This window comes from Talpa occidentalis, unplaced genomic scaffold, assembly GCF_014898055.3.
Source record: "Talpa occidentalis isolate TD23 unplaced genomic scaffold, MPIMG_talOcc4v2.1 talOcc4.4, whole genome shotgun sequence".
In the NCBI taxonomy this organism is placed as follows: domain Eukaryota; kingdom Metazoa; phylum Chordata; class Mammalia; order Eulipotyphla; family Talpidae; genus Talpa; species Talpa occidentalis.
Window position 1 is genome coordinate 497,789 of NW_023604295.1, and position 26,695 is coordinate 524,483.

Here is a 26,695-nt window from a genome sequence, read left to right on the forward strand (position 1 = left end):
CACGGGGAGCGGGGTGGGCTATGTGGGCCCCGGCATCCCCATGAGGCTCGGCCACTGCAGCAGGAACCCGGGGACCTAGTCCAGCGTGTTTTTTGCCTGCCTGTCATTGCCCCCACCGTCCTCAGGCCGCCCCCTCAGCTCTGCGCCGGGCACTTCACCAGGACACACGCACCTGTGCCCAGCCCTGCCTGGGGGCTGCACGTGGCTGTGGGGGCTGGGCCTTGGCCAGCTGGTGGTGTCCACTCGCCCCCCCAGGCTGTCCGTGTCCACGGCCCCCCCCGCAGGCTGGCCGAGGCTCTGTGTGAAGCGGGGTGCTGACGCTGTGGGCAGAGATACCTCTGCAGTGGCAACAGCGGACCCAGCACTGGTGGCCTTTCCTCACAGGGCCGCCGGGAGGCTCCGGACAAGGCGGTGCAGGCCCAAGACTTCCAGGCCTCAGCGGGGCCTCGCGCACCGCCGTAGGCTTCCGCCCATGGACGCTCACAGCTCTGGCCGGGGCAGCGGGGCTGGCGAGGGCCCTTGATGCCATCTGGGGTGCGTGACCTGAGGGTCACCTGGTCCCCGCCCACCGCTCAGGCCCCACGAGGCGTTGGGGGAGATCTGTCTTGGGTGAGTCAGCGGCCGCCCTGAGGACTCACTTAAAAATAGCCGGAACTTTCTAGGTCAGGCCGCCGGCTATTTCAGGGCAAAGTCTGAGGCAGAGACACAGGCCATAAAGAGCGGGCCTCTGCCGGGCGCCCTCACGCCGGCCTCCCGCAGCCAGGCGCGCAGCAAGGTTTCCGCTCCTCCTGGGAGAGGCCCCCAGGGGCCACCCAGGTGCAGGCGCCCAGGTGTGGTGCCAGACGGCCACCTGGGCACCAGCTTTGGCCGGGTCCTGCCGCACTGTTCTGGTCTTCTGCTCCCGGGAAGGTGGCCCGTCGTGCTGGGCCAGCGCCGGCCCTGGTCGAGTTGGGGTGGGGCCTTGGCGCGGTTGGCAGGCGGGCACCACTGCCCACGGGAGACGTGCTCCACGCCCCGCCTCACGGTCCCGTCCCAGCCAGGCCACTGCCGTAGGAAGGACATGATAGGACCCACCTCCACAGCCCAGACAGCCCCTCACGGTGGTGTCTGTCCTTTAGGACGTGGCCGTGTCCTGCACAAGATGTCTGCGTCTGGTCCTGGCTGGATTCAGCCCTTTGGTCAGCCCCGGACACTCCACAGAACCTTCTGGAACATCTTCCCACTCTCCAGCAAGGCATCAGGGCGCCCACAGGCCCCTCTGGAGGGGTTTTCCACAGCGGCCCCACATAACCAGGTCCCCAGGAGCCTGTCTGCCCGGCGTGGAGCAGCTGTGGGGGCTCAGCCTGTCCCCCAGGCCTCCTGCCCGCAGCAGGCCAGGCCAGAGTCACGCCCCACCCTCCATCTGTCCCACCGGCACCCACAGGCTGCAGCGCAAAGGCGGCCTGGCTGGGTGGGACACCCGCCCCGCACTACCCCTCCCTGGCCCGGCTCCCCCTCCCCCCTCCCCCCCCCCCTCAGGCGGTACCTGGACACACACGCGTGGGTGGAGCGTGGAGAGTGACGGCGGTGCTGACACATGACAGGGAGAGTCGATGAATGATGGCTGACAGAGGACAGGAGCCAGGGGGGCAGGAGCCAGCTGGGGAGAGGATGAGGCTGAGGAGTCCGGGGTCTGTGAGCAGCTGCAAAACTGCACAGCTGCTGGGGTGCCCCTGGAGGGGTCCCTGCGAGAGGATGGCGTGGGGGACCCTCTGTGCTGGAGGCAGGGCAGGGCTCACGCTCCGGCGCAGGCTCCCTGGGGCGCGGGCTCCAGAGGGCTCGGGGTGAGTGGGCTGGCAAGGATCGGAGGACTTGGGGGTGCTCAGGGCCAGGCCCTCAAGGGAGGTGGTGTCGGGGTCCTGCAGGCCTCGGTCCCCAGAGCTGGTGCCCTGCAAAGGAGGGGGGTGGTCTGGCGGCCCCTGCCCCACCCTGCATGGAGGGCCGTGTGTGTGCCGGGCAGAGGCACCCCGGGGCCTGAGGGCCTGTCCCTGTGGCCCTGGGGAAGAGCAGAAAACGGGGCTCCCCCTGTCTTCTGTGTGGGTGTGGGGCAGGGGCCCTCCTTTTCCTGGAATGTGGCTTTATTTTGTAACAAAGCAACTGTTTAAATGTTTGTTTTCTTGAGAAAATAAATATCCGGCTCCAGCTAACGTCAGAGGAGAGGCTGTAAACCAAGTTCTCAGGGTGGACGGGGGAGACCACCCTCCCTCAGAGCGTGCCACAGCCCCGCCGCACTGCCCTCCCCCGCTGGCCCCCCAGGGTGACTGTCACCCCAGCCTGGCCGGCCCCCTGGAAAGGCCCCTGGCCCTGCTGGGCCTCTGGGGCGCCTCCTGGAGACTGGGGTGTCCCAGCAAGAGGATTCCTCAGGGACACCGGGAACAGGAGGGGCTCTGGTGTGTCCCTGCACACACACCCCTCACCCCGCACTCACACCCTGCACACCAGCACATTCTCGTGCACTCATGCTGTAACAGGGTGGTCCCCAGGAAAGGGGGGGTTCCCTGCCCCACCCAAGGGAGGGTGGAGCTGAGCAGGGAGAGGAGAAGCTGCAGAAGAGACTGAGGAAGGAGCAGGATGGAGCCAGGAGACCTGGAGGAGGCGCGTGGAGCCGAGAGACACGTGAAGAAGCTGCGCTTGTCTTTTGGTCGTGGACGGGGTGACACAGATGGGGGTGAGACCCGTGGGGAGGTGACAATGGCAGCTTTTAGCTTGATGTTGATTTTGCTCCTTTCCTTCCGGGCTTGTCTGGTTGTTTGTGACCCTTTTCTGTGGGTCCCCACTGGAAGATGCTTTAGACTTGGGGCAGGCCTTGGGGCCTTGCTCTGGGCCGATCCCATATGGATGGACTTTTACCCACGAGGGGACGGGTCACTTTGGGTCTAGAAACTAGACTCTTTGCCTTTCCTGTGTTGTTTCCTAGTTTTATTAAAGTTCCTTTTCATTAAAGTCTCCTATGTTTTGTGTGGATGCGGCGGATGGCAGAACCCATTTAGAATAGGCAGGTTTGCGGGGTTTGGGCTGCCCCGCTCCCTGTCCGATAACAATGCGTGCACACACTGCCCGTTCACCCACACTCACCCTCGCGCGCGCACACGCCCCATCACACGCTGGCGACAGCTGGACCAGGGTTGGTGAGGCCGGACCCTCCAGGACCCCCGGGACCCCCGAGCCTCGGTCCCCGCTCAGCTCCCTGTCCAGGGGCACAGGATGGCCAGGGAGCTGGGTCAGATCGTGGGCATCCTGGCGGCCTCCATCTGCCAAAGGGAATCACGCACTTGGGGACGCCGCAGCCGGTGGACAGTGAAGCCGGCGCTGCGGGCGGACACGGGCAAGGCCAGGCCGGCTGACCGCACTCAAAGAAGAGAAGGACGAGGGAGCGGAGGAGAGGGTGCGGGGAGGCCGAGGCGGTGGCCGTGGCCCCTGAAATGCCAGAAGCCACCCCGAGGGCAGGTGAGCAAACGCTTCCAAAGGGAAACCCCCTGCAGGACCCCGCGGTGGGGGCGCCAAACCCGGAGCGAGAGCAGGAGCGGGAGGGGCCGTGGGGGGCCACGCCTGAGCCCCGGCCCATCCAGACCCCGCGCCACGCGGGCACCTCCCAGGGGGGCGGTCAGGAGACACTGCGGCGGGACGGCCAGCGGGGAGGGCATGAGCGGGTGCCCACCAAGAACAGACCCTGCGGGCTCCGAGGGCAGCAGCGCCTCTGACCACCAGGGAAGGGGACTCGGGCCCCAGGACGCCATCCTGGCAGCGAGACGGGGCGGGCGGCCGCTCCCAGGGCAGACACGTGCAGCCCCGCCGCAGACGGGCAGGACGGGGCCCGCGGAAGCGTGTGGAGCACCCGAGACCCGCTCCCGGCGGCCGCCCCGGCCCCGCGGCCTGTTGGTGGCAGGCGCAGGCCCCGCCCGGACGCAGCAGGGGCTCGGCGCGGGCCCAGGGCGGCCCACCGTGGGCTCTGCTTGCTGCCCCCCCCCCGCCCCCCTGCAGCCCGGGCACCCCAGCCGGAGGCCAGGAGCGGAATCTGGGCCAGACGTCACGGCCGGATTTTCCCAGCCCGTGAGGGACTCTGGGGGTTCTGCTGAGTCATAAGTTCCCTCGCCGGCCCCGCGCGGGCGGAAACGCTCAGCCTCTGGGAGTGAAAGGGTGGATTTGGGCTCCAGCCCAGCGGAAGGGCTGGAGCGTGACTCACGGCCACTGATGGGGTAAACAGGCCCCGGTCCGGCGGCTCCAGGGCAGGAAATGGGACTGAGGCGTGAACAATGGGGAGGCCCCAGCCCGGGGGCCCTTCCATGACAAGCGAGGGACTGCGGAGCCCCAGGGAGGCGCCGGGCGCGAGGGGCCCGGCGATGGGGTCTGGCGGGAGTGGGGCGCCAGGGGCCTGCTTTGGGGTTCCGACTGAGCTGCCTGCAGGGGCACAGGGTGTTTGAGAGGCGAGTGTTGGGGTGATGGCTGGGCTGGGGAGCCGCCAGGCAGAGCCCGGAGGGTGGCAAGCGGGGGGTGAAGGTCCTGAAGTCACTGCAGGATCAGCTTCACCCCGGCAGGTCCCGGGGCAGACGCTCAGGGCTTCCCGGGTGTTCTGGGCGTCTCCTCTGTGCACGCCCGTCCCCCAGCACGAGCACCCCGCATTCCAGCCAGAGCCCGCGCAGGGGTGCCGAGCACAGACACAGCGCCCAGGCCACCCGTGTGGGCGCGGGGCTCAGGGGAGGTGCACTGTGAGCAGGGCCAGCCGCGCCCCTCCTGGGCCCAGAGGAGGGATCCCCAGCACTGACCCGAGAGACGGGGCATCCCCCCAGAAGGGACGGGTGGCCCTGGTGCCGCAGACCCACCACGCCCCCCCCTCCCGTGGGCCTGGCCCGCCCCCCACAGGGCTGGGGCTGCTCCTGCCCTGTCCCAGCAGCACTGCGGCCTGCGCTTGGGAGTGGCCAGCACGCGGGGGGCGCCCTGTCCTGCGCCGGCCACGCCTGGAGCCCCGGCCACCGGCCCCCACAGCCTGCGCATCCTGGCACTGGCTGAGCACACGGTCACGGGAGCGGGAGGCCTGGCCTGACGAGTAGGGGCACCCCCTGCCCACCCTCCTGCCTCTGATCAGGTGGCACCCCAGCCATGGCCACCAGCGGGGGGCACAGACGCCTCCGCCGCCGGGCCCAGGGTCACCCCGCGGCCAGGGAGGGCGGGATGGCGAGGGCTCAGGGGAGGAGGCCAGATGCCCTGGGCAGCCGTCCAGGCCGAGAGCAGGGCCGGGCGGGTCAGGGGGCCTGGGAACGAACAGGGGACCGAGACTCCCAGCCAGCCCGGCGGGGGCCAGGGGCTGTGGGCTCCTGCTCGCTGCTGACCCCAGTTGCCCGGAGGGAGCACTGGGCAGACCTGGCTTCCACCGCCTACCGCAGCACTCGGGGCTCCCTTCTGTTGGGGAGCAGCACGTCCTGATGCTTGACGGGCTGCCCCCCATGCCACAGCACCCCCATGCCCAGCCCCCTGCTGGCCCTTGACCGCCTGAAGGCAGGGCTGCTACGAACCCAGCCTGGGGCTGAGCGGCTGGACCTGGGGTGAAACGCGCCCCCCAGTCTCGCTGCCCCCCGCCCTCAGCTCCTCACCGTGTGCCCGCCTGGTCTGTGCCAGCACGGTGAGGCCCCACCCTGGCTGCCCGTCCCCCCGGGGTAAGCGCCCCAGGCACCGTCTCCCCCAGGCGCCACGGGGGGGCCTCGTGGCGGCTGCTGGGCATGGCTCCCTGCCCCCCGTGTTTCGGAGGGTTTGTTCGGCGACACCGTGTGACGTTGCTGTGTCGTCCCGGCCCTCGCAGGACTTACCCGAGAAGCCGCGCACCTGCAGCTGCTCCCCCGAGAGCCCGGGGGGCCCCCCCAGCCCTGGCAGCTGTTTTTGGTCCCATCCCGGGGTGATTTAGGGACACACTGTTGCCCACGACACTTCGCTTGGCTTCACTGTCTGGAAGCGGACGGGGCGCGCCCGCCCGCCCTCCTCGAGGGGGCCCCTCCCGTGCAGCCTGGTCTCCTCAGAGTTGTCCTCTGGTTTGGGGACTTTCCCCTTGTTTCTCGTGTCATTCATTTCTGCTATTGCCTGTATTATCTGCTTAGCCTTCTGGGTTTAGTTTGTCTTTTTCTGGCTTGTTCCGTAAGGGGAAGCCTTAGAGGACCGGTATTAAGCCTTTTTGTTGCTGTTTCTAACGTCAACATTGGAAGCTACAAATTTCCCTCAAAGCACCTCTTTGGCTGCACCCGTGGGTGCTCCCACGCGAGCCAGTGCGCGTGCGTACGCGTGGGCCATGCGTGTCCCGCAGGCGGGCAGAGCGCGGGTAACGAGACAGCACAGAGGGCGGCAAAGCAGACAACTTCAGCCACAGAAATGCCTCTCTCAAGGGACCGACTTCCAGGCACCCGCAGAGCCCCGAGGCAACAGTCTGCGGGGGCTGTGGGGGTAGGTGGGGACAGCGGTGGGGGACGAGGGGGTGTGAGGCAGCAGGGCCGGTTCAGCCCAGGGCTCTCGCTGCTGCTGCGGCGCTTTGGGCCCCTTGGCCTGTGGAAGCCCCCCCGTTTCCCCAGTCTTGCTGTGTCAAATCTCCCCTCTATGAGGACACAGAGTGGGGGTCTCCCATGACCCCACACTGTCTCGACCATCTCCGCGCTCCAGGCTGCTGTGTCCCCCAAGCCCACATGTCAGAGGCCACTGGGCCTCCAACCAGGTGACTCAGTGGGGCGGGGTCACGGGGGGCCCTGACCCAACAGGACGGGCCTTTGGGGACAAGGGAGGGAGCAGGACAGACCCCCGGGGAGGCCGCGAGGACCTGGGGATGCGTCCACAGCGGGGGAGACCCTGGGGCCGCCCAGGACCCTGTCCCTGACCGAGAATGTTTGCTGCCCAGGCCCAGGCTGCGGTGCTGGCCACACTGGCAGCTCCAGGCGAGGTCGCCGTGATTGTGCATGTGGACCTGCGTGTGGACACGTGTGTGCCGGTCCACACCTGTGCATGTGTGTGAGCCACGCCCCCGGCGCAGACACCCTGAGCGCAGGGGTGGCAGTGCCGGCCGGGACCCCCGATGCGCCCTGGCGGTGGCGGGAGCCAGGCTCACGCCCTGAGGCCCGCTGGCCCTGCCGAGAGGCGGCAGGACTGTGGCAGCACCCAGGGGCCGTGAGGGCCGCGTGTGACAGGGGTTGGCCAGCACTCGAGGACCGAGCCGTGGCCAAGAGCCAGGGGAGCTGCAGGGGCTTCGGGGCAGCGGGGCAGCGGCAAGCCAGAGGGTGGACACCGGGAGGGGCGAGGGGTCAGGACGCCGTCCACTTTGGCAGTCGGGCCCACGTGTAGCCTGGGCTCCATTCTTATTCCCAGCCCACCCTCCTCCCAGCATCTTGGGCCCCGTAAAACCCTCAGGGCCCCCAGCCCCAGTGGCCGCCCAGAGAGGCCCTTGGGGCCTTTCTGCACCCTCTGGCAGGGGCTGCCCGGCGGCCGGTCGGCTGCAGCCCAGCAGCAGGAAATGGGTCCCAGATGCTGATGTGTGGGGCCAGCCTGAGCCCCCAACCCCTGGAAAGAGGAGGCCTGTCAGCTGCTCAGATTTTCCAGGGCTGAGCCCCCGGGTCATCAGTGTGGGAGGAAGGAAGTGTCCTGGGAGGGGCAGATAAGCCTCCTGCACCCACAGGAAGGGCCAGCCAGGCAGCTCCATCTGGACCCTTTCTCCGGAAACCGTGGGCCCACGTCAACCTGGGGCACCTGTGGGGCTAGGAGCAGAGGCAAGGCCACACACAGATCGAAGGCACCCCGAAAGTGGGGGCTCCAGTACAGGGGAGATCACGGGATCCTTCCCATGGCCCCAGTGCTGCTGGACGGCGCTGCAGGGAGGGAGGTGGGCAGTGGACAGAAGGGAAGTGGGGGCAGGCAGGTGAGCACTTGGGCAGGAGGGCACAAGGGGAACTGGACCGGTGGGGAGGTGGACAGTGGACAGTCGGGCGGAGGCAGGCAGGGGGAGGTCTGCTGGCACGGACACCTGGATCAGGGCCCACCCCAACGGCCTCATCTTATTTCATTTTAAAATTTTGGGGGGTTATGGCTTTGCTTTTCCATCTGTGCGCGTGTTCCCCACCCTCCACCAAACCACCTGTGCCCATGCCCCTGAGCCTCCACCCCAGCCTGTTCCCTCTGGTGACCATTTACTGACTTCAAGGTTTGTTCCTATTTTGTTTTTCTTTTGGTTATTTCTATTCCACAGATGAGTGAGGTCAGCCGCTGCTTCTTTCGTGTCCTGACTCACTTCATTTAACATCACCTCGAGGACCAACCATTTTGCCGCCAAAGTCACACTTCATCTTTTTCACGGCCGTATAGTATCCCGTGGTTTCTTCACCCAGTCGTCTGTTGAAGAGTTGGGTGGAAGAGCCACAGGCTCGACTTGAGTAAGCTTGAGTCCCCAGCACCCAGAATCAGCTACACCCACGGGCACTGGGGCAGCACTCCACTCATCTTGGGGGGAATCAAGTATCTGTGCCTGGGCTGACCCGTGCGTTCAGGAGCTCAGCCCGTTTGCTGAGACCTCACCATCAGCCGTCCGGCCCCATCTCTGGGTCCCTGAGGCCCGGGTCCCGGCTCCCTTGCATGGCTGAGCTGGGTGCTCCTGGCTGCACCTTGGGGGTCCTCAGTTGCCCCTGTGACGAGGGTTGGGGAGGGGATAGTGCCAGCAGGCACAGGGCAAGTTTGCTATGGATTTGGGCAGGTGGATAAAGGGAGCCCATGAGTCCTCAGTGGATTTTTCAGGCTTTCATGCGCCCCGGACACAGACGCGCCAGGCAGGGAGGCGGCGCGGGCGGGCGGGGGGCTGCGGGGGCAGCAGCCAGGCCTCCAGCCCCCACGAATCTCGCGCTTTCTCTGGGCTCTCGTCTCGTGGTCTCACCCCTTCTGTAGTCACATCCCTCTTCTCCCTGCCGCGGCTACCGCTGCTTCTATCCTGCCTCCAGGCCCAGGCGTGCACACTTACACACAAGCACACCACGGTCCACGTGCCCACACTCAGGCCCGCGCCCCAGCCCCTCCTGCACTGACATGACCGAGGCCGCAGAGGCCAGTGCGGCAGAGCCCGAGGAATTCACCCTACGGGGGCGCTCAGGGTGACACTCGCTGTGGGCGGGGGCTGGCTCTCGGGAGCCTCCGGGCACCTGGGTGGCCCTGCGGCCTGGTGAAGCCTGGGTGACGCCAGCCTGCCGGGGTGCCAGGGAGGCCGGGCCAGCGCTGCCCTGGAGTCTGGGGCGAGCTCCCTGAGGACTTGCAGACACACCTGTGGCCCAGCAGCGGCGACGCCTGGGAGACGTCCATTTCCCTCCCAGGTGGCAGAGCCACAGAACCCTGAGCCGGGCGCCAGGCGCCGGCCTCGTCTGGAACAGGACGACCTGTGGCTTCAGGCTGACCGCAAGGCTGTGGTGCCCGTGGGGCCTTCAGGATGCTCCAGGTTCTTTCTCTCTTTCGGGGGTGCCGAGGGGTTGGGGGCAGGGGCCTGCCCTGGTGTCCGGCTGGGGCTCCCCCTGGCCCCAGGACGCCGGGCAGATTGCGGGACACGCCTCTGTGTCTAGGAGGCCGCACTGCGCCTCGGGCCCTCCTGACTCGGGAGCGTGGGCGGGCAGGGGCGCTGCGGGCGGGGGCGCTGCGGGGGCGGGGCGCCCTGGTCTCTGCAGCTTCTGGTGTGCAGGGGCGGGCTCGGCCCGGCCAGCGCTGCACAGACACACCTGGACGCTGCGCTCCGCGGCTCTAAATGCCAGAGATTCCAGCCTTGACTCCCGCGTGGGAGATCCCAGGAGGGCCCCGCGCCCCGCGACTGGCCGCCCGCGCCCTGCCCAGCCGCCCCACGAGGAATGCGCGGCCCCTGATGGCCCCCGCGGCGGCGCCCGCCCCGCCCCGCCCCGCCCCGGCCCCGCATTTGTCCTCCCCACGCGGCCTGTGACGGGGAGGGCGGGAGCCCGGCCAGCCCGGCCCTGCGGCCCGCCAGGTGCGGGGAAGGGAGGCCACGCCGAGGCCCAGCCTCGCCACCGCGTCCCCGGACGCCCGGCCCGCCCCGCCCCCGGCCAGGGCACGGCCGGCGGAGCCCTCGGAGCGGCGCGGTGGGGCCGCCGTCCCGGCGAGCACGAGGGCTCCGGCGCCGCGGCTCGGCTCCTCCCGGCAGCCCGGCGCCCCGCCCGCCCCCACGGCCACCCCGCGGAGGCGGCCCCGCCGGGCAGCGGGCTGGGGCGCCCACTCCCGCGAGCCTGCCGGCCGCACCGCCCCAGCAAGGGCGCGGCGGGACGCTGACGGGGGCGGCGCAGGCGGGCCGGGCCTTCCCTGCCCCAACGCGCGCCGCCACGGCAGGGCCGGCGTCCCCGGCTCCACCGCAGGCAGCTGGGGCCGCCCGCGGAGCCCCTTTATGCAGCTGTGCACGGCCTGGATCGCAGAGCAGGCCAATCAGGTGCGAGCTATGAGCTGATTGGTGCTAGATGGTCCAATCAGCCACAGGATCGAAAAATGGTCCAATCAGACTTTTGTTCCCAGGACCCGCCGCCTGAGCAGCGGGAGCGGCAGGGGCCGTGGCTCTCGCACCCCGGCCCCGCCACAGTCAGGGTGGCAGCTGCTGCTCTCAGCGCTTTTATGTCACCGTGTACTTCCGGGATCGTGGGGTGGACCAATCAGGTGCGAGCTATGAGCTGATTGGTGCCCAATGGTCCAATCAGAGCTTTGTTACCAGGACCCGCCGCCCACCGCCAGGCGGTGTGGCAGTTGCGCCTCTGCGCCCTTTCGTGTGCAGCGGACTTCCTGGATCATGCAATGGACCAATCAGGCGCTATGGGCTGATGGGCAAATGGCCCAATCAGCCACAGGATTGGAAAATGGGCCAATCAGAGGTGTGGGCGGGGCTCCCCGAGCGAGGATATAAGTCGGGCTTGGTTGCTTTGAGAGAGAGACGACGCCAGGCCCCAGAAGCGAAGAGGACGAGGACGGAGAGGAAGCAGCCCCCGAGGGAGGGAGCCGGGGCCGCTGCCGGCACCGAAGAGGCGGACATGGCTGCAGCCTCCGGGTGAAGAAGCAGGAGGGGAGACTCCGCTGCGGGCTCCGCAGCGAGAGCAGCGCCGGGGGCCGCGGTCCCAGCCGGCCTCGGTCCCGTCCTTGGCGGGGCCTGAGGAGCCCGGAGGCCTCGGGCTGGCGCCTCGGGAGCTGCTGCTGCCGGTCGCCGACCTCTCGCAGCCGAGGCGCTGGGTGTGTCCGGCGCCGCCCCCGGGGCTGGCGGGGACCCCTGCGCCGGCCGGTGCCGTCTGGCCTCCTGGGGGCCCTGGGGGGCGGCGCCGCGGGCGGCCCTGGAGCCCCGCCTCCCGTCTGTGGGGCGCGGGCGCGGGGAGCCCCGGACGGCCCTGCCCCGCCGGGCTCGCGCCCAGGGCCCTGCCGCGTGGGTCTGTCCCGCCACAGCCCCGGCCAGGGCTTTTGGCCCGCGGGGCTTTTCGGCGGCCCCGGGGTCAGCCCGGCAGGGGCGGCCGCTCCGCTCCTCCGCCCGCCTCCTGCCTGGTGCCTGCGGCCGTCTCTGCCCGTTTTACTCAGAGGCCAAACTGTCCACACCGGCACCCTGAAGGGCCTGTTTCAGGTGCTCCTCTGGCCTGGCCTGCCTTACCCCCAGAGACTTCACTCTCCCTTGGGAACCCCAACTCCTAAGGTATCTGAACCCCGGGCTTGGCAGAGGCAGCCTTTCCTTGGCCTGGGTCCCCTCCAGCAGGGTCCTTGCTGGCGACACCCAGAGACACCAGGGCTGCTGCTCCTGGAGTCAGAGTCGGGGGGAGGTGGACAGAGTGAAGGCCCAGCTGCCTGGGCGCCCCAGGGCCGCCGGCACCCTGGCCACGGGTCCCCACCCTCCACCAGGCAGCCTCCCCCAGAGCCGCACCTCTGCTGCCTGTGGTTGGTGCTGCCCTGCCTGCAGGCCCTCTGTCCCCCATCCCCCACGGTGGTCCTGGGTGGTGCACGTGACTGCTGACCTCTGACCGCGTGGCCCCAAGAGCACAGCAGGGGCCTAAACCAGCTCTGTCCTGCTGGCCTCCCAGCAAGGCCCTGGGACATGGGAGCTGAGCACTGGGCCCCGGCCTGGGTCGCGCCGGGGTCAGGGAAGCTGCCCCAGGAGGTGTCGCCTCAGGAGTCGGCCACGGCAGGTGCACTGGGGGCTGAGCATGACCTGTGACCCCACCAGAGCTACCTGTGACGCTCAGAATCACTTTGGACCCAGTCCCTGCGGGACGACTGCAGCCGGGGAGACAGGCCCCGTCCTGCCAGGCGACCCCCCACTCCCAGCTGAAGAGGGGTCTTCCGGGGCCCCAGCAAAGGACAAAGCCCCCTGTGTGCTGTCCTGGGGCCAGGGCCGAGGAGGACAGAGCCTCTTTCAAGGCCTTCCCAGCCCTGCCGCGGTCAAGGCCAATTAGCCAGGGGGCTGCTGGGGCTCCCGGGGCCGCCGACGGGATTGACGCCACAGTGACAACAGCCAGCGAGGACGCCCAAGGCCATGGCAGGTCTCGCCCCAGCTCCTCACACGGCATTCCTGGGGGCTCCTCGGGGCTCTGCCCACGCGCGCAGGGGGCTGCAGGGCCCAGAGGACACAGGCAGGGGTGCAGACCAAGTCCTTGGAGGCCAGGAGAGGGACCACAGCCCACAGGGGCCACTGCCCGTTGGGGGGTCAGGGCCCACGGGATCTCGGTCACAGGGGGTCACGGCTCAGGGCAGAAACATGGCATCACGCGCAGCTGGGCAGCCAGAACACTGACCTGGGGTCCAATATCCAGGTGCAGCGTGGAAAGTGGTCACACCTGAGGAGCCGGCCAGCCCCACCTCTGCCCACCCCCATTCACTCCGTCCACAAGTCCTGGTGCCGGAGCTCCCAAGCCCTGTGGAACCGGACACCTGCCCCCAGCCGGCCAGGCGCGGCCTTTCTCCCAAGGACGCCTCACCCCACTGCCTCCCGCCCGCCGGGCTTCTCTGGCCCTCACACCCGGCCAACAAGTGAGGTCTCAGCTCCCTTCCCACCACCACGGGCCCCCTTGGAGACGCGCGGCCAGGCCCCTCGGCCCGTCCAGCTTGCCTCTAACCCCATGGGCAGGAGGACCCAGCCTTCGAGGCCCAGGGCTTCTGATGCCACTGGACAGTCCTCCTTCTGGCCAGTCTGATCAGCCCACGCGACACAGCACACGGGCGGGGGAGGGCTGCCGTGTGGCCTGCAGGGCCTGGCGCAGCACATGGTCCTGCCCCCCACCCTGTGCCGGCCCCTGAGGCAGGGGCCTCCCTCAGACTTAGAGGTGTGCAGAGAAGGGGGGCGGCGGGGGGGAGGAAGGGCTGGCGTGGGACACACCCACCAGGGGCCACCGGGCAGGGGTGCTGACCCGGAGCTAAGTCGCCCTGGGGGCTGGGGCACCCGCAGGGCCATCCTGGGAGACCCTGGGAATGTCCCGCAGAGCAGGTGGGACAGCGCTGGAGACCCGGCCCCACCCAGCCGCGACTTCTTGACTCCTGGAGACCTGCAGGACTCCGCGGTGGGCCTGGGTGGTCCAGGGCCCAGAGCCTGCAGCGTCCGGCCCGGCTTGGGCTTTGCTGGGTGGGTGGTCCTCGGGCACCTCCACCTGCCCCCTGGCTGCCTGAGGCTGAGGGAGGCCATAGGGACTCGCCCCCAGACCCCCGAGCCAGAGCCGCGGCTGCACTGGGCTCCAGAGGCGTGGCCGCCCCTGCTCAAGCCCACGCGGCCTGGAGTCCCGGCACAGCAGCCCCTGCCGGACTCTGCCAGGCGGTGTGGCCCTGCAGGGGGCACCCCAGAGTGCCGGCGGCGGAACCCGGTGTCCCGGGGACATGTCCAGCACGCCCTGACCTGAGGCACCAGGCAGAAGCGTCCAGGCAGGCTCACCCGGGGGCCGGCCCATCCTGAGCATGGTTTGCCCTGAGGCTCCTTCGGCCCGACCCGGGTGTGAGGCAAAAGGCCTGAAAATAGGCCAGGACCCCGGCCGCACAGCCAAGCCCTCCAGGCCGCCCTGGCTGGTCCGGGTCAGGGAACTCGTGAGGCCAGCCCCGCCGGTTGGGCCCCGGCTCTGGACAGCCGCACTTCCGGCCGGCGGCACGGCAGGGGCTCTGTTTACTCTGGCAGAGGGCTTTCGGGGAGCGGCGGGCGTGTTTAGTCTCCCATCCATTGCCGACTCTGGGAAGGGCTGGGGTGCCTGGCCCCAAATGGGAGGTGGGGGCCGGTATGTGGGGACCTCACCTGATGGGGACGAAGTCACTTTGCAGGGCCCGTGGCCAGCTGCCCCGTGGGCTGACCCATGTGCGTCCTCCCACCCACCTGTGCCCCGCCCTGGGCCGTCCCCTCCCCTCCACATGCTCCGTGTGTGTGTGTCTGTGTGGGTGAGTGTGTGCCTGTGGGAGCGTGCACTGTGTGTGCGTGGGTGTGAGCGTCATGTGTGTGCCTTGCGGGTGAGCATTATCTACCCGTGCATGTGAGCATATGCCCATGTGTGTTGTGAGTGTGCACCCGTGTGTGTGCGCACCCGAGTGTGTGTAAGCATGTGCCCCGAGGCGTGCACAGCGGGGCACCCCTGCCTGGGCTCACCAGGCCCAGGTGGCGGCTGCCGGCCTCAACTGTGGCCCTTTCATTTCTGGTCCGCGTAGCGAGGCCTGAGAAGCCCAGGAAAACCAGTTCCCTTTCTGGAAACCTCCAGAGTCACGATCCGCTACCAGCAGCGGATTCTCTGGCCGGGTCTGCTGAGGCGTCCCCGCGCGGCATGGCTGTCCTGTCCTGTCCCTGTCCTGTCCCCCTCGCTGCCGAAGCCTTTGGGGTGTGAGGGAGACCCCGGGCGTGGCTGCCTCTGAGGACCACACGCCATGGCTGGGCTGTGAGATTTGAGGGACCCTGCCATGGCCTCCCGAGGGTGCCAGGGTCACGTGGCTGCACCCCTTCCTGCTGCAGGGAGCCCCCACGCCCTGCCCCACTTCCCCGGTGGCTGGGGGAGGCCAGAGACCAGGCAGAGAGGGCACCTGCGCCAGCTGCGAGCCCCCGCCACAGTTGCTGTCCCTACCCGGGGCTGTGGGCTGAGGGCCAGGTGTGCTGGGCAGCCCCAGGTCGTGGACATGTCCCCGGGTCCTTGCGGGCATCCCTGGGGGTCTGTCCTGCTTGCCCCAAGGACCCCCTCCTGTTAGGTCAGGGCCGCCGTGACCCCGCCCCACTGAGTCACCTGGCTCAAGGCCCAGCTCCACAGAGCACGTGTCCAGGCTGGGGCAGGCGCCCCCACGGGGGTTTGGGGCACAGCTTGGCAGACACTGTTTTAGAAGCTCCGCCTAGGACAGAAGACGCCGTCTCAGGTTTCTCAGGGGATGAATCTTGGCCGCCATGCTGCCACCTGACAGCATGGGCGTCACTGTGAACATGGGTGTTTGCCAGCACTCCCAGGGCCCCCAAGATCCCCCAGGGCCCACCAGCACCTCCAGGATCCCCGGAGACCTCCCAGGGACCCCTGAAACCCCCCAGGGCCCAAGCACCCCCACCTAGCCACACAGCACCAGCCTGCCGCCCCAGGTGGCCCTGGGGGACACGCTGCAACAGAAAGGGCTCCACCTGCCCTGGCCGCCCGCAGCCACCCAAGCCCTCGCGGGCATCTGTGCAGGTGATCGGGGAGACCTGGTTGTGAGGGAGGCGGCGCTGAGATGGCCCTCTGGAGACCCCAGGGGCCGATTCCTGCCCAGCTCTTGGGCTGGGTGCTCCTGAGCTCGGACCGGGAGGCACCGCCAACAGGGAAAAACCCTGGGCCCTGAGAAGTGGGGACCTGCCCGGGGCGGGCGGGGCTGCGGCCCACAAGGCAAGTGGGCAGCCCCCAGGGCTGGAGCAGCGTGGAGCTGGCCTGGGCTGGCGCCAGCTGGCCAGTGCCCCGTACACGAGCTCATTCGGGGGACTCGGGGTGGCAGGAAGGGAAGAAAAAGCCATCCCCCCTCCAGATGCCCCCACGGACTCTGCGGGGCCCCGGTCCCACTCCCGGGGAAGTGGCGGCTGCCTGGCCGTGCTGGGTGTCTGGGGGCTGAACTGGGCCCCCGCTGGGCAGCAGGGCAGATCACCCCAGGGCTGACACTCCCCGCCCGCCCAGGCAGGGGGTGGTGCTGCCCTGGCCCCACGCCTGTCCAGACACAACCTGGCCCGGTCAGTGCCTCCAAGTAAATATTTAACTGCTGGGCACGGCCTTGCCGGGGCCTCCTCACCGAGTCGCCACCTGAGTGCCTGTGGCTGCAGGCCGCCCCCCCAATACTGCACCCCTGCTCCCGCCCCGGCCCCAGCACCGCGGGGCTGGGACAGCGGCCTGGAGTTGGGGCTGCGGTCAGAGAAGAGGGGCCTGGCGCTGCTGGGGCCAGGCTCGGCCTCTTCCCACTCCAGCCCCCCGCCCTGGCCCAGCAGGGCCCCTGGGGTTGAGGGACCCAACACCCACGCAGCACCCGCGGCCCCCCGCGGCCCCCCACCCCGCGAGGCCTCCCGGGCACTGCCCAGCGCGGGCAGGCAGAACCGGTGCAGCCGTCCCGCGCCGCTCAAAGCACGCGCCGCCCCTCCGCGTTCGGGCCCGCCGGCCGCTCCTGGGCTGGCGCCGGTCCCGAGCCCCGGGCGCCCCGGACAGGTCGGCGGGCGGCGCGCCTTCTCCGCGCCCACTCTCCCTGCCCGCGGCCCGCGACCCCCAAGGAAAGGGCGGCCGCCTGCTGCGGGCACGGGGCGGCGCGGGAGGGGCGCCAGGGCGGCTGCGGGCTCGGGGTGGCCCTGACACCGGACTCCGGGGGGCGAGGCCCGCTGGCCGCGGGGCCGGCAAGGACGCCGAGCCCGGCCAGGCCCAGGGGCCGCGCCCGGGAGACTTGGGGTGCGGTTGGGCCGGGGGCTGAGGCACCCCGCCCCCCCTTCCCTTTCCTGACCGCCTGGGGCGCAAGCCCGGCCCCCCGCCGCCCCCCGCCGACAGCCGCCCCCCTTCCCCCCCCCGTCACCCCCGTCCCCCTTCGCCCCCCCCCCCGTCCTCCCCTTCCCCCCTCCACGGGCGGAGCCGCGGCCGCCCTGCCCCCTGGTGGCGGCCGCTGGGCCGGTGGCTCTTCAGCCGAGGGCCGCGCTGGCCCTGGGGCCCCAGAAGTCGGCGCTTCACGGGAACTGAACCCCATCTTTTTCTCTGGGGGCGGGTCCCCCACCTGTGCGGCCACCAGCGAAGGAGCCCAGAGTAAGCCCCAGAGGCGAGGCGGGGGGGGGGGGAGACCCGGGGCGGGGCCGGGCGGGGGCGGGGCCGGGGAGGGAGCGAGGGGCCGGGCGGGGGCGGGGAGGGAGCGAGGGGCGGGCCGGGGCCGGGCGGGGCGGGGAGGGACCGAGGGGCGGGGCGGGGGCGGGGCGGGCGGGGGCGGGGAGGGAGCGAGGGGCGGGGCGGGGGCGGGGCCGGGGAGGGAGCGAGGGGCCGGGCGGGGGCGGGGCCGGGGAGGGAGCGAGGGGCCGGGCGGGGGCGGGGAGGGAGCGAGGGGCCGGGCGGGGCGGGGAGGGACCGAGGGGCGGGGCGGGGCCGGGGCCGGCGGGGGCGGGGAGGGAGCGAGGGGCGGGGCGGGGGCGGGGCCGGGGAGGGAGCGAGGGGCCGGGCGGGGGCGGGGCCGGGGAGGGAGCGAGGGGCCGGGCGGGGGCGGGAGGGAGCGAGGGGCCGGGCGGGGGCGGGGCCGGGGAGGGAGCGAGGGGCCGGGCGGGGGCGGGGAGGGACCGAGGGGCGGGGCGGGGGCGGGGCCGGGGAGGGAGCGAGGGGCGGGGCGGGGCCGGGGAGGGAGCGAGGGGCGGGGCGGGGCGGGGCGGGGCGGGGCGGGGCCGGGCGCCCCGGCGCAGACCCCGCCGGCGGCCCCGCGGGTCCCCCTGGCTCCCGCACACGCACCGGGAGGGAGGCTCGCGGCCCTGTGGTTCGGCCGGCGGGCGCGGAAGGCCCGCAGGGGAGGCCCACCCGCGGCGAGGAGCCCCGCTCGGCGGCTGCGCTGGGGGCCCGGGGCGGGCGGGGGTGCGGCCGCCTCTGGCCCCTCCCGGGCGCGTGGGCACCGTCCGGGCTCCCGGGGCAGCTCCTCGACGCGGAGCCCGCGAAGGGCTGCGCCGCCTCCCGCGCCCGGCCGCCCCGGGCCGGCGCGTCCTGGTCTGGCTTCCCGCCTCCCCGCGCGAGGCCTGGCTCGGGCCGCACCCGGAGGGGCGGTCGGGGGACGCCGGCTCCCGAGCCCGCCGCGGGCGTGGGGCGCCGTCCTGGGCCGCCCGGGGCCGGGGGAGCAGGCTCGTGGGACACAGGGGAGGGGCGCGGGGGCCGGTTCGCAGGAGCTGCCCCGCCCGCGGCCGCCAGCCGGACCCGGGGCTGCGCCCCCCTGGCCTCCGGGGCTTGTGGGCAGGAGCGGGCCGGGCCGGGCCGGGCCGCCGAGACGCCGCCTCGGGCCGCTTCTGGCCGCGCGGTGTCGCCCGGGCCGCGACGGCGCCGCGTCCGCTTCCAGGGCCGGCTCGGGCGCAGGGGCCACCAGTTGCCTTCGCTGCAAAGGCCGCGCCGCCGCCGCGCTCCGGCCGCTCCTGCCCCGGCGCGGTGCTCGCCGCTCGGCCGGGCCGCGGGCCCGCGGGGGTCCGGGCCTGGGTGTGCGCGCGAGGGCACGGGGCCCCCGAGGGCTCGGGGGACCCCAGCGCACACCCCATTTCGCAGAAACGCGCGTGGGAACAGGCGCGGGCGGCCTGGCGTCCGCCTCTGCCCTGGACCCCTGCAGGGAGGGGACCGCGCCTGGCCTGGGGCGGGCGGGCGGCCGGCGGCCTGCTTCGGGCGTGTCCGAAAGCCCGGGCCGGGGTCTCGCGCTGGTGCCGGCGCGGGGACACACGGCCGCGGAAGGACGCGCTCACGCGGGCGGCGGCGGACACAGGCCCAGCGGCCACGCCCTCCCGCCCGCCCCGGCCCCGGCCCCGGCCCGCTCTGCCCGCTTCCCGCTGGCTGTGGCGTCCAGCGGCAGCGGCCCGGCTCCGGCTCCCGGGGCACGGCACCCCGCTGGAGGCCCCGTCAGCCGGGAGCCGGCCCTGCGGGCGGGCCCAGAGGGGACAGGGGCTGCGAGGACTCCCAGCTGCAGGCGCAGCCCCCGCGGGCCCCGGGCAGCGGCCTCCGGAGCGTCCGCGGGAGAGGCCCGGGCAGCGCCCGTCCCGCGGCTCCAGAGCCCGGCGCAGGGCGGCGGCCCTCCCGGGCGCCCCGCACAGGGACCGGCCACGGACGCCCGGACAGATCACGCCGGGGCGGGCCGGGCGCGCGGGCCGGGGCGGGGTCCAGGCGGCCGGGCGGCCCGCGCAGGGCGGAGCCGCGAGGGAGGGGCTGCCGCGGGCGGGGTCGAGGCCCCGGCTCTTCAGGGACGGTCCGGGCGCTCCCCAAGGCCCGTGCACCCCGACCCCTACGCAGGCAGCGGCCGCCCCCAGCCTGGGGCCAGAGGCCCGTGGCCTCCAGTGCCGCGTCCAGCCCGTCCCCACAGCGTCCGCGGCGCCCAGGCGCAGGACGGGCCGCCCGCGCGGAGGCCGTGTCCAGAGCGCCCCGCCCGCCCAGGACCGCACCGGGCCCGCGGTGCGCACGCGCAAGGCCCCGCCCCGCCCGCTCGGGCCCGCCCTTCTCCCCGCCCCGCCCCACCCAGTCGGCCCCGCCCCTGCCCGCTCGGGCCCGCCCTTCTCCCCGGCCCCGCCCCACCCAGTCGGCCCCGCCCCTGCCGGCCCCGCCCCCGCCCGCTCGGGCCCGCCCTTCTCCCCGGCCCCGCCCCACCCAGTCGGCCCCGCCCCTGCCGGCCCCGCCCCGCCCGCTCGGGCCCGCCCTTCTCCCCGGCCCGCCCCACCCAGTCGGCCCCGCCCCTGCCGGCCCCGCCCCCGCCCGCTCGGGCCCGCCCTTCTCCCCGCCCCGCCCGCCAGGGGAGGCCGGGCGCGCCCGCGCGTTGCCGTGGCTACCGCGACGCGCTGGTGGGGCCGGGCGGGCGCGCTTCCGGGGCGGGCCGCGCCGCCGGAAGTGCGTGGCCGCGGGCCATGGCGGCGCTCGGCGTCCTGTGCCTGCTGCTCGGGGCGGCGGCCGGGCCGCGGGCGGCGGCCTCGGGCGAGGAGTTCTGGCCCGGCCAGTCGGCGGCCGACATCCTGGCGGGGGCGGCGTCGCGCCGGCGGTGAGCGCGCCGGGCGGCCGGGCCCGTCTGGCTCCGCGGCCGGGCTGGGGCGGGCGGCCCGGCGGGAGCGCGGCCGGCGCGGGCCCGGGTGCGCCTGGCCGCCCGCGGCCTCCGCAGCTTCGAGCGAGCGAGGCCGCGCCGGGGCTGCCCGCCTGCGGGCGCGGGGAGGCCCCTCGGGGCGGGTCTCCGCCGGCGGGGGTCCTCGGCCGGCCGCGGAGGCTCCCCAGGCCCCGGGGCGGCGACAGCCCCCGCCCGGCACCCCGCGGGGGCCGCGGAGACCACCGGGCCCCCCGCGCCTGCCGGGCGGCCCCTCGCCCGGAGGCGCCGCGAGGACGTCAGCGCCCGCCGTGGCTCCCGCGCGGCCGACTCGCGCCCCCAGACTGTGCCCGGCGGGCGCCGCGCCCCTCGGGGCTGCGCGCGGAGGGACCCCCCAGCCGAGCCGCCGGGCCGCCGCCCTGGCCCGGCTGCGCCCTGCGTCTGGCCGCGCGGGCCGGGCTCGGGCCTGGGCGGCGCTGCCTCTGCCCACAGCCGGGGCTGCGGCCGGTGCCCGCGGCGGGTCCGTGCCGGCCCTGGGACCGCCCTGCTCTCCCGCAGGTACCTCCTGTACGACGTCAACCCGCCCGAGGGCTTCAACCTGCGGCGGGACGTGTATGTCCGCGTGGCTTCCCTCCTGAAGACGCTGCTCAAGACCGAGGCGTGGGCGCTGGTGCTGCCCCCCTGGGGCCGCCTCTACCACTGGCAGAGCCCCGACCTCCAGCAGGTCCGCATCCCCTGGGCTGAGTTCTTCGACCTCCCCAGCCTGGAGCGCAACATCCCGGTGCTGGAGTACGAGCAGTTCATCGCGGGTGAGCCCCGGCGCCTGCGCCCAGGGGGCCACACCCCGCCGCCCTGGGGGCTCTCCCTGCAGGGCATTTGTGCCGCCTGTGCTGCGGCTGCCCCCACGCACCGCTGCTGCCCAGCCGTATCCTGGCCAGACTCCTGTGCCCAGAGCCTGTTCCTCCCAGCGCGGCCTGCAGGCATGGCCCTGCGTCTTCCCACACCCGGCCTGGCGGGGCCTGTGGCAGGTGGGAGAGGAGCCGTGGGTTTCTTCACAGCTGCTTTGTCTTAACAGACAACGTGGGCACCCACCTTGACACCCCTTTGGAGGGGCTGTTTCTGGGAGTCCCAAACTTGTGACGAGGCCTGCTGGCACCTCCCCGGAGGAGCACAGGCTCCCGTCTTCCAAGACACCGTCGTCCTGGCTCCTCAGCCTTGTGCCCACTGGGTGGGGCACACGTCCACAGTGGAGCCAAGGGTGGAGCGGCCACCCTGACTCAGCCTACCAAGCTACTGCCCCTTCCCCATGGGCAGCCCAAGCTCTGAGCCGGTGGCACTAGGGGCATCAGCCTGGGGACATGTGTCCTGCAGCTGGAGCGGGGGGACTCCCTTGGGGTGCCTGCCCTGGACAGGCCGCCAGGATTGGGGGTGCCCACTCACTGTCCCCCACACAAGGGCCCCTAGAGGTGCCAACCGAATGCCCTCACGGTACAGGCAAGCCTGCAGAAGACAGGCCAGGCGGGCACTGGTGCTGAGGCCCCGAGGAGGGCGCACAGGCGTGCTCAGCATGGGGGGACAGTGTGGGCCGGCGCCAGCGTGAAGCCGGCTATGCCGAGTGGGCACAGATGGGCAGGCAGGAGGGTGAAAGGTCAGGAGAGGAGCCCCCACCATGCTGGGGCCCCTACCGCGTTGGCAGCTTTCTTCCATCCTGCCTGCTTTAGCCGGCAAGTCCCTCCTTTTGGGGAAGGAGGCGGCGCCCCAGGAAGAGGGGTCCCATGGGTGCCTGCAGCCCTGGGGACGCGCTGGGCGCAGTGCTGAGCCCCCGCGGTCTTTTCCAGAGTCCGGCGGGCCCTTCATCGACCAGGTGTACGTCCTGCAGGGCTACGCCGAGGGCTGGAAGGAGGGGAGCTGGGAGGAGAAGGTGGACGCGCGGCCCTGCATCGACGCGCTGCTGTACACGCAGGACAAGCACGAGTACTACAGGTGGGCCGCGGCCCCTCGCGCCCCCGCCCCCCGCAGGCCCCTCACCGCCCGGCCGGGAGGTGGCTGCCTGCGGCCTGCACGGGGCCTCCCTGCGTGGCCGCCCTCGCCCACCGCTTGACCACCAGCGTCCATCCGCAGAGTGGCAGGGCGGCCGGAGACCCCCTCCTGGGAGCCGGTGGCCTGAGGAGCCGCCCGTCCCCGCGCCCACGCCAGGGGTGTCCCCGCCACGGGAAGGGCCTCGGGCATGTGCCGCACTCATGGCCGCCCCCCGTGTTGCAGAGGATGGTTCTGGGGCTACGCAGAGACCCGGGGGCTGAACGTGTCCTGCCTGTCCGTGCAGGGCTCCGCGTCCATCATGGCGCCCGTGCTCCTGAGGAACACGTCTGCCCGGTGAGAGCCCCGAGCCCGCGTCCTGCACGACGCCCTACACGCCCCTCCCCCCTGCCCCCCACGAGGGCCAGAGATACACGGCGGGGCCCCGGGGCCACCCCTGGACGCCAGTCTGACCCCAGCGGGGTCACCTGAGTCCCGTCCTGGCCCGTCTGAGGTGACGGCACAGGGCCCCAGGGGACGCATGGTGTCCCCGCTGGGCTGGCGCGGGGGCTCTGTGGTGGAGGGGGCTGGTGCGGGGGCACGCGCTGGCGGCGTGGTCGGTCCAGGGGTGTGCGCCTGCCTGTCCTGCGGTCAGGGCCGGTGCTGCCCCTCTCAGAAACTCTGTCTCGTGTTCTTCCTCTCCTGAGGGGCGTGGCCGGCAGGGCGGGCGGGGTGTGGGTGCCCCACCCCAGGGCGCAGGCTGGGCGTGTCTGGGTGGCGTCCCCAGTGGGCCTGCTCCGGGGGTCCAGCAGCGTGGAGACCCTGACCCGGAGACCAGGGCCGGGGGCCGGGCAGCCTTTTCCGAGTGGCCGAGGTGGCCCCTGGATGCCCACGCGGGGCAGGATCCGGCGCTGAGGCCCCGTGTGCTGACAGGTCCGTGATGCTGGACAGAGCCGAGAACCTGCTGCACGACCACTACGGGGGCAAGGAGTACTGGGACGTGAGTGCGGGGGGGGCACCCCACGGCTGTCCTGGAAACACCGCGGCAGTGGCCGTCCCGTCGCCTGCCCGCACGGGGGCTCCCGGGGCGCTGCTGGGGGCGGCATGGCGGGCATCGGTCAGGCCCGGGCAGCCCGGCGTCCCCGCCACGGCCCTCCCCACGGCCTCCTCCTGGCCTCGGCTGGGCAGACGGGCTCAGGCCGCTCTGCCCGCAGACCCGCCGCAGCATGGTGCTGGCCCGGCACCTGCGGGCCGCCGGGGACGCCTTCCGGAGCCGGTACCTCAACTCCACGGACGCCGCAGACGGGATCCCCTTTGAGGAGGACTGGACCCGCATGAAGGTGGGGGTGGGCTCGGTCACCCAGACGCTGCCCAAGCTGGCCACGCCCCTCAGCTGCACCCGCCGGGACCCACTGCCCCCCACCGCCCTTGCAGGTCCAGCCTGGCTCCTCGCGGGGCGGCCCGTACCTCGGCGTCCACCTGAGGAGGAAAGACTTCATCTGGGGCCACAGGAAGGACGTGCCCAGCCTGGCTGGCGCCGCACGCCAGATCCGCAGCCTCCTGCAGGCCCACGGACTGGACAAGGTGTTCGTGGCCACGGACGCTGTCAGGACGGGTAGGCGCCCCCCCCCCCCACCCCCCGGCTGGCCTGGGTGCCCGCGGTCACCCGCGCAGCCACCCACCCACAGCTGCTGCCCACAGAGCAGGAGGAGCTGCGGCGGCTGCTGCCCGAGATGGTGCGCTTCGAGCCGGGCCACGCGGAGCTGGCGCTGTACGGGGATGGCGGCGTGGCCATCGTGGACCAGTGGGTCTGTGCCCACGCCAGGTACGCACCCCGGCTCCCGGGGCACCGGCAGGGTGGGACAGCCACCCAGAGGGTGATCCCTCTCCAAATTCCGCACGCGGTCACTGTGATGGAGCCGCTTCTGCGGGGCTGGGGCGCCCCCAGCAGGGGGCACAGATCACTCTCAGCTCCGCTCTGCCACGTGGCGGCCCTGCAGGCCAGGCCTCAGAGGTCAGGATGGAGACTGGGGCTCTGCGGGCCGCCTGTCTCCCGCCTTGGTGGTGCCCGACCTTTGGTAGGGGGTCCTGCCCGGCCAAGGGCGAGCAGAGCCTGGTCTGCCCATGCAGGGCCTGGCTGCCCGGCCCCTAGTCTGGTCTCCCGCTGGCTCGGGCATGGAGAGTGGGGGCGCCTGCTGCCACCAAGTGCCCCCCTCATGGCAACTCTAAACCCATAGGGTCCTGGCGATTCCCTGTTGTAGATGGGGGGCGGGGGCCTCTGCACAGCTGGTCTCTGACCCGAGCCTGCCAGCCTGGCTGCTCCTACGCCTGATCCCCTCTCAGGGCGGCTGCCAGGTGCTGCTCCAGGGCCTCCTCGCCGGCCACCCTCTGGTGGTGCCGCCTGGGGGTAGGGGCTGAGCTGGGCCGGGCAGGGGCCCCTGGCCCTTCCGGTGTGGTCTGAGGACCTGCCCCCAGCGCCCCCATGAGGCCCGGACTGTCCCTGCGCTGGCAGCAGCAGGGGATGAGCTGGTGGGGCTGGGCCCCAGCATGTGTCTGGCCGCACAGTGACCGCCTGACCCGGCAGGTTCTTCATCGGCACCTCGGTCTCCACGTTTTCTTTCCGGATTCACGAGGAGAGAGAAATCCTGGGGTTGGACCCCAAGACCACGTACAACCGCCTGTGTGGCGACCAGGAGGAGGACTGCGAGCAGCCCACGCGCTGGAGGGTCGTGTACTGAGGTGTGGGGCGCACGAGCCTGGGCCAGGCCGTGGGCCAGGCAGTGGTTTCTGTCGGGTTTGTAGCTGTAGGCGCCAGGCGGTTTTCGGGGCTTCCCAAGGTTCGGCGTGCTGGACAGCGGCGGGGCCGTGCGGGGCAGCACCTGTGCCATCCGGGGCCCTCTGCTCCCATGCCCGTGGCCACGGAGCCCGGCCTGGGGCCTGCTCAGGGCCACATGCCTGCGTTGGGTCAGGGCCGGAGTCCGGGCGGGCCGGCGTGCTGTTGGGAGAGGCCACGCTCCCGGCCGCCCCATGAAGCCGGTCCTGGACACAGCAGGGCCCTGCCACGGGGCCCAGCACGCACGTCCCACTGGCCTGGGACAGCGCCCGAGTGGCGGAGCTGACCCAAGGGCCGCGGGCAACAGACCGGCGCCGCCTCCGCAGTGGGCCCTGAGCGTGGGTGGGGCCAGGATCAGTTCTCCCTTTGTAACTCAGACGCAGTCAATAAATTTTATAGAAAACTGGAACCTGCCGGCCTGTGTCCTCCTTGAGCTGCCTGGCGTAGGGCACCGCCGCCTGCCTGGTGCCCAGCCCTCAGAGCCACAGCCGCCACAGGGACACTGAGGGGTGGGGAGCCGGATGGGGGGCAGCAGGGGGTGAGCTGCAGGCTGCCGGGGCCCAGGGGTCTGCAGGCAGCACAGGCAGAGGCGGGGAGGCTGCCCGCTGGGGCGTCTGAGCGAGATGGGCCCTGGCAGGGTGCTCTGGCACGGCTGCAGTCGGCTCGGGGTCCAGCTGCAGGCAGGGCTGTGTGACCACTTGCTGACGGTCCGGCTGGGGCCGCGATCCTTGCCCAGCACAGCGCGGAGAACAGGTGGGGCCCGACACCCAGCCGCGGGCCCAGCCTCAGGAATGTCGTGCGGAAGGCCGCGCCCACCAACCTCCCGCGGCCGCTGGACTTCAGAGCAGAGCGGGAGTCGGGAGGCTGGCCTTGGGGGTGGCCAGCACCACCATGGGCCCAGCCTGGGGGAGCACCGGGGGCTGCGGGGGAGCCCTGGGGGGCTCTGCTTGGCTCCCCGAGGGTCAGTGGAGGCACCCGGGTCCCCCGCGTCCCTCTAGTCCCACTCACTTGGACCGAGGTCCCCGAGTGTCACTGTGTGAGGGGCCCGTCTGTGAGGGCCCCCAAACCTCAGGGCTCCTGGAGTCCTATGCTCTCGTGGCGGCCTCTGCGGGCAGCACTGGTCCCCGAGAAGACCCCATGTTGGACTGGCACTGGAGGCTTTCCCTGTGCCCGCAGAGTTCCTCCCTGCTGGCTGCTGGACCCGGACACAGGGATCCTGACTAGCACCCCCACCCCGCCCTGCTCAGCCTCTGCTACTGAATCTTGTGGAAACACAGGGGGACCCTCCGTCAGACTCCTGGACGTCACGGACTCGGGGCTTCTGCTGCGGCTGCTGCGGGACTGCAGGCCACCCCGGAGGTCACAGAGCTGCGAGGCAGCAGGGAGGTCGAGGCGGGAGGCCGGGCCTGGGGACACAGCCAGGTGTAATTGCTGCCAGCGCTGGCCTGGACACACGGGGGCGGGGGAGGTGCCCCCAAGTCCCTGACACACCACGCTTCCGGCTCGGGGCGCGGTGACTCCCAGCAAGGAGCCGCCTGTGCTGTGCGGGGCACGGCCAGGAGGGGGCGCTTGTTCCAGGCCCAGCCTGCGCTGCGTCCCGGGGCTCCGGGCACCGGGGGCTCCTCCCAG

General features: G+C 72.0%; 2 protein-coding genes across 2 annotated transcripts; one reads left to right on the forward strand and one right to left on the reverse strand.

The window, feature by feature from the left end:
* Positions 1-675: 675 nt before the first annotated feature.
* LOC119257063 (collagen alpha-1(I) chain-like) lies at positions 676-20,052 on the reverse strand. The gene is made up of 8 exons (XM_037524765.1): positions 19,976-20,052; positions 18,823-19,463; positions 17,922-18,643; positions 10,054-10,440; positions 9,011-9,230; positions 3,115-3,290; positions 1,779-1,928; positions 676-1,044 (listed from the first exon to the last, which is right to left on the reverse strand). Exons 1-8 carry the CDS (start codon positions 20,050-20,052, stop codon positions 676-678), a joined length of 2,742 nt encoding a protein of 913 aa, XP_037380662.1.
* On the forward strand, positions 20,051-25,492 carry POFUT2 (protein O-fucosyltransferase 2). The gene is made up of 9 exons (XM_037524469.2): positions 20,051-20,181; positions 20,776-21,026; positions 22,056-22,200; positions 22,480-22,590; positions 23,167-23,233; positions 23,448-23,573; positions 23,668-23,848; positions 23,935-24,058; positions 24,818-25,492. The coding sequence occupies exons 1-9, from the start codon at positions 20,051-20,053 to the stop codon at positions 24,969-24,971; spliced, it is 1,290 nt and encodes a 429-aa protein (XP_037380366.1). The 3' UTR covers positions 24,972-25,492.
* Positions 25,493-26,695: the final 1,203 nt, after the last annotated feature.

What these genes read in the sequence shown, in the direction of transcription:
- POFUT2 (XM_037524469.2), top strand. Translation starts at nt 20,051, where the DNA reads ATGGCGGCGCTCGGCGTCCTGTGCCTGCTGCTCGGGGCGGCGGCCGGG. An exon ending in GGGGCGGCGTCGCGCCGGCG is followed by an intron (nt 20,182 to 20,775) that starts GTGAGCGCGCCG and finishes GCTCTCCCGCAG; the next exon opens with GTACCTCCTGTACGACGTCA. An exon ending in AGGACTGGACCCGCATGAAG is followed by an intron (nt 23,574 to 23,667) that starts GTGGGGGTGGGC and finishes CCGCCCTTGCAG; the next exon opens with GTCCAGCCTGGCTCCTCGCG.
- LOC119257063 (XM_037524765.1), bottom strand. Translation starts at nt 20,052, where the DNA reads ATGGCCCGCGGCCACGCACTTCCGGCGGCGCGGCCCGCCCCGGAAGCG. An exon ending in GGCTTTCGGACACGCCCGAA is followed by an intron (nt 18,644 to 18,822) that starts GCAGGCCGCCGG and finishes GCGCACACCCAG; the next exon opens with GCCCGGACCCCCGCGGGCCC. An exon ending in GGCCGCGAGCCTCCCTCCCG is followed by an intron (nt 10,441 to 17,921) that starts GTGCGTGTGCGG and finishes TCTGCGATCCAG; the next exon opens with GCCGTGCACAGCTGCATAAA.